Raw genomic sequence first — 5,166 nt, forward strand, 5'->3', positions numbered from 1 at the left:
TTTAATGTCAGCAGGTCTGCCCTTTGGGTATATTTATGTTTTAAAATAGATTTTTTTATTAATATCTTTTGTTTTTATATTGACTAGGTTTCTCCTTGTCTCTCTTCCCTTGCCACTCCCAGACAGCCATCTCTTATAACAAAGAATTTTGTTTAAAAAAAGAAAGTAAAGCTTCTATTTCTAGTGAACACCAAATGGCGATGACACTGGTGCTGCAGGAGGTGCGGGAGGCCCTGGGGGCCCCGGAGTTGGACGTCAGGGTGGCTTCCACAGTGGCTTCGGCGGTGGGGGCTGAGGTCGGAAAGTCGAGCCCGGGGAGGAAAGGCCGAACACAAGGAGCGGGTTCCTGTCATTAAGCTGGGCCACCTAGTCAAAGACATGAAGATGAAGACTTTGGAAGAGATCTATCTTTTTGCACTCCCTATCAGGGAATCTGAGATCATAGATTTCTTCCTGGGATCTTCATTGAAAGATGAGGTTCTGAAGATCATGCCTCTCCAGAAACAAACCAGAGCTGGACAATGGACCTGGTTCAAGGCTTTTGTGGCCATTGGTGACCACAATGGCCATGATGGTCTGGGTGTCAAGTGCTCCAAGGAAGTGGCCACAGCTATTCGTGGTATTATCATTCTGGTCAAGCTATCCATTGTTCCTGTGAGACGTGGCTACTGGGGGAACAAGATTGGCAAGCTTCACACAGTGCCCTGCAAGGTCACTGGACGATGTGGATCGGTTCTGGTGTGCCTGATCCCTGCTCCTAGAGGTACTGGCATTGTCTCAGTTCCTGTGCCTAAGAAGCTCCTGATGATGGCTGGAATTGATGACTGCTACACTACTGCAAGAGGCTGTACTGCCACTCTGGGCAACTTTGCTAAAGATACTTTTGATGCCATCTCCAAAACATACAGCTATCTAACCCCAGACCTGTGGAAGGACACTGTTTACTAAGTCTCCCTGTCAGGAATTCACTGACCATCTTGTGAAGACTCACACTCGAGTGTCTGTCCAGAGGACCCAGGCAGCTGCTGTGGCAACCACATAAATGTTTTTTATAAACAAATAAATTGAACTATGCCTGCTTAAAAAAAAAGAAAGGAAAAAGAGGAAGAAAACAAATAAAACCCCGAAACACATTGACAACAAATCTGACATTCTAAGCAATGTTTCACACTGGGATACCTGTCCCCTTCCCCACAAGGGGAGTGGGAGGAGCATCTTCTCAAGTCTAGTCTTCAGAGCCAAGCTTGATCTTTATGATTTTGTAGCACTGTTTCATTGTTTTGTGGTTTATATTTCCATTTACAATATTGTGGTCATGGTATATATGATTTTCCTGGCTTGGCTTATGTCATCCTATTCATTCTCCTACTTTTGACTTCAGGGATTATATAGAATAGAGCTAATCATTCTTCCACATGTCTGCCTTGAAAATATTTAAAGATAGTTGTCAGACTGCCCCTAAGTTGTCTGCTTTTCTCCAGGCTAGTCAAAATGAGTGCCTTCAAGTGACTATCATTTGACACACCTTCTAGTCCCCCACCAACCTGGTTCCAATTTGTCAATGTCCTTTTAAGGAACACACAGAAATAAGAAGATGCAGTGGACTATTACCTATGTTGTTCTGAACACAATACTCCTATTGAAGTAAGATCAGTTGGTTTTGGTTTTGGTTGTTTTTTTTGGTTTTGTTTTGATTTGGGGTTTTTTTTAGTAGCCACATCATTCAGCTTAGATTGACTCAAATCTGTCTGACTCCTTTTGTTTCCCTTGCTGGTTGATCATTTATGTCATAACCCTTAACAGTGGGTGCCCCTAAGCCTCTGTCCTGGCTCTTCTCCTTCTTATCAGCTCCACGGATTTCGTTATCACCTCTTTGCTGGTGGCTACCAGATCTATGTATCCAGCCCACATTTTTCTCTTGAGCCCCAATTTCCTCCACATCAACTGTCTGTTGGAGATTTCAAAGTCGGTGTTCTTGAGGTCTCTTAAGATCAACCCGTTGAAAATAGAACTCGTGATCTTTTCCCCAACCCCCACCCTTCTCTCTTTTGAACTTTCCTCCTTCACTTGAGGCTACCTTTACCAATCACCTAGGCTCTCAACCTCAGAGCCAGCCATGACTTCTTGTACTCCCTCACCCCACATATCCAAACTGTGGCCAAATCTTACCGATTTTTATCTCCACACCAGTAACATTTACGCTCTTCTTTCTACTCAGTCACCACCCTTGTTTAGGTTCTCATTACCTCTTGCCCAGATGACTCCAACAGTCTCTTAACTGGTCTCCCTGTCTCAAGTCTCTCCCCACTCTAATCCATCCTCCGCTGTGGCAGCTGCCAAGGAGATTTTCCTAAAGTTCAGGTTTGACCATGTCACACCCTCCTGCAGAGGTGGCTACAGGGTTGGACCAAATAACCTCTAAATTCCCTTCCAGCTTTAAATCTATGATCATGCAAACCTCTAGGATTAAATCCCAATGCCACTGCTTAGCATGTAAAGGCCTTTGTGTGATCTGTCCTGTGTTATTATAGCTTCCTCCTCTTCCCCCACTCTGTGGTTCAGCCCAAATTGGTCCTTTTGCTGTTACCCACACCCGACCTTCCATCTCTCATCCTTCTGTCTTGTCTGCCATGTCTGGCATGGGTTCTCTCCTCACTTCTGCCTCTGCTGTCACAGCTAGACCTTTCTTGAGCCCTGTGCCTTCCCTCCTAGCACCCTTCTCAAATGACTGTATTTATTTTGCTTACATTTGGCATACTTGTAAATGTACTTAGATGTCGCTTACATTGTGTATACATACATATACATATATACATATTATATGTATAATGCATGTGTATATATGTATATGTATATATGTGTATATATGTATATATTTGTATGTATATGTATGTGTATATATATGTGTATATATGAATGTATTTCCCTCAATAGAACATAAGCTGCTTGAAGGCAGGGACGGCTTTCATTTTTATCCTTGTATCCTGTGCCTCAAACAGTACTTGGCACATAGTAGCTACTTCATTCTCGTTAATTTATGTAGATAATTTCTCCCTCAACAAATGTAAGCTCTTTGAAAATAGCAACTGGATTCCTTTTTTATTTGTACCCCAATTCCTAGTTTAGTGACTGGCGCATAGTAGGTGCATAATAAATGCTTGTTTATTGATTTGTGTGTGTTGTCTTCCCCAGGAGAATGTCTTACTTTTATATCTGTATACCCAATGCCTGGCACATAGTAGGTGCTTAATTAATGCTTGTTGGTTGATCGAACTTAAAATTCACTGCAATTCAGAGACCTCAGTGTCTACATAAATAGTTTCTACCCTTGCCTTCACCATCCTACTGTTGATTTTTTTGAAATCTGTGTTTAGGACTACATTTATTGTGAGTAGATTTCACCTTATTAGATTCAGCCCAGAAATATGGCCTGTCAAGGTCTGGTCTCCATCCTGACTCTGACATTCAGCATATTATCTCTCTTCAGACCTCATTTCACTCAGACATTCATAAACAGGCCATCTCTGCCTTCATCCATATCACTGATAAAAGCACTTAACAGATAGGATGGGGTGGGGGGGAATTTAGTAGGAGCATTCCCTTCATTAGGGTGTAGTCATAGATCTATCTCAATGACCATCTGAAGGGAGGGAGGGAGGAGACAGCTGGGGGAGGGCGTCATGGAGAAATGTAAGCAGACTTGCTTCCTAGGGAAACTGCAGAGAGCTTCAACCAACTGATGATGTAACCTTGGAGAACTCACTTGACCTTTTTGTGTCTGAGTCTCCTCATCTGTAAACCAAAGGGATGGTCTAGATAAGCTGTATGGTCCTTTCCAGCTCTGAAGATTCTTTACTGTATGACCAAAGCTCTGGTCAAATGAACAAGCATTGACTGAGCAATGTCTGACATTTCTCTAAACACTAGGTACTGTGTTTTGTGTGAGGAGAGCTGCCCTTGCTAGCATGATGAGTGTCATCAGACAAAGTCGATGTTCCAAGTCATTAAGCATTTATTTAGTGGCTACCGTGGTCAGGCACTGTGCTAAGTGCTAGGGATACAAAGAGAAGGGGAAAAAAGAGTCTTTGCTCTCCTGGATCTCATGGTCTAATGCAGGAGACAAAATACAAACAACTAGACACAAACAAGCTATGTATAGGATAGATTAAAGCTATCCAATGGAAAGGTGTTTCATTAAGGGTGATCGGGGAAAGCTTCTTAGAGAAGGGACTTGAAAGGAGTGAAGAACAGAAGGAGATGGATATGAAGCGGGATAGCCTTTCAGGCATGGAGGACAGCCAGTAAAACGCCAGGACTCAGGCGATGAAATGTCCTGTGTAACAGCAAGGATGCCAGTGTCACTGGATCACAGAGCACAGTAAGGAGGAAGAAGATAGGAAAGCTGGGAGGGGCCATGTTATGAAGGGCGTTAAAAGTCAAACAGAAGACTTTAGATTTGATCTTAGAGGTGATTGGCAGCCACTGGAAACCACTGAATGGGAGGGAGGGACACATGCCCATCTGTACTTTAGGAAGATCATTTTGTGGGGCAGCTAGGTGGCACAGTGGATAAAGCACTGGCCCTAGAATCAGAAGAACCTGAGTTCAAATCAGACCTCAGACATTTGATGGTTGTGTGATCCTGTGTAACCCTAATTGACAAAAATACATAACTTTGACAGTTGAGTGGAGGACAGAGGGAATGGGAAGAGGCTTGAGGCAAGAGACCAACCAGAAGGCACCTTTACTGAACTGCTTTTTATTTTAATTTTTAACAAAAATATTTTGTAATGCATGTGTTTCCATGGAACCTCCTAGCCATTTCTTCTAGTCAGACTGCCTTCTGGAGCCAAGAAGAACCAACCTAATCCTGCTTTTCCATTCCATTAGAACATAAGATTTCTGAGCACAGGGATTATTTTGTTGTTCTCAACTCAAGTAAAGCTTTGTAAGTGAAGACTTTCCCAATTCTCCTAGCTGCTAGCTCTTCTCCTCTTCCCCCATTACCTTATATCTATTCTCTCTCTCTTCCTCCCTCCCATTCCCTTTTTCTTTTCCCCCTATCACTGTCACCCTCATTCTCTCCCTTTATTCCTTTTCTCTCCTTCTTCCCTCTCTTTCTCTCCTCTTCCTCATCCTCCTCTCTCCTCTGTTCCCATCCTTCTC

The 5,166-nt window shown here is 43.1% G+C and overlaps 1 protein-coding gene across 1 annotated transcript; it reads left to right on the top strand.

Annotated features, from left to right (window-relative positions):
* The first annotated feature begins 378 nt into the window (after positions 1–378).
* Positions 379–981, top strand: LOC118857191 (40S ribosomal protein S2-like). The gene has a single exon (XM_036767842.1). The coding sequence runs from the start codon at positions 379–381 to the stop codon at positions 946–948; it is 570 nt and encodes a 189-aa protein (XP_036623737.1). The 3' UTR covers positions 949–981.
* Positions 982–5,166: the final 4,185 nt, after the last annotated feature.

Source organism: Trichosurus vulpecula, chromosome 7 (assembly GCF_011100635.1).
Source record: "Trichosurus vulpecula isolate mTriVul1 chromosome 7, mTriVul1.pri, whole genome shotgun sequence".
In the NCBI taxonomy this organism is placed as follows: Eukaryota; Metazoa; Chordata; class Mammalia; order Diprotodontia; family Phalangeridae; genus Trichosurus; species Trichosurus vulpecula.

Coding starts and splice junctions, on each gene's coding strand:
- LOC118857191 (XM_036767842.1), top strand. CDS start 379: ATGAAGATGAAGACTTTGGAAGAGATCTATCTTTTTGCACTCCCTATC.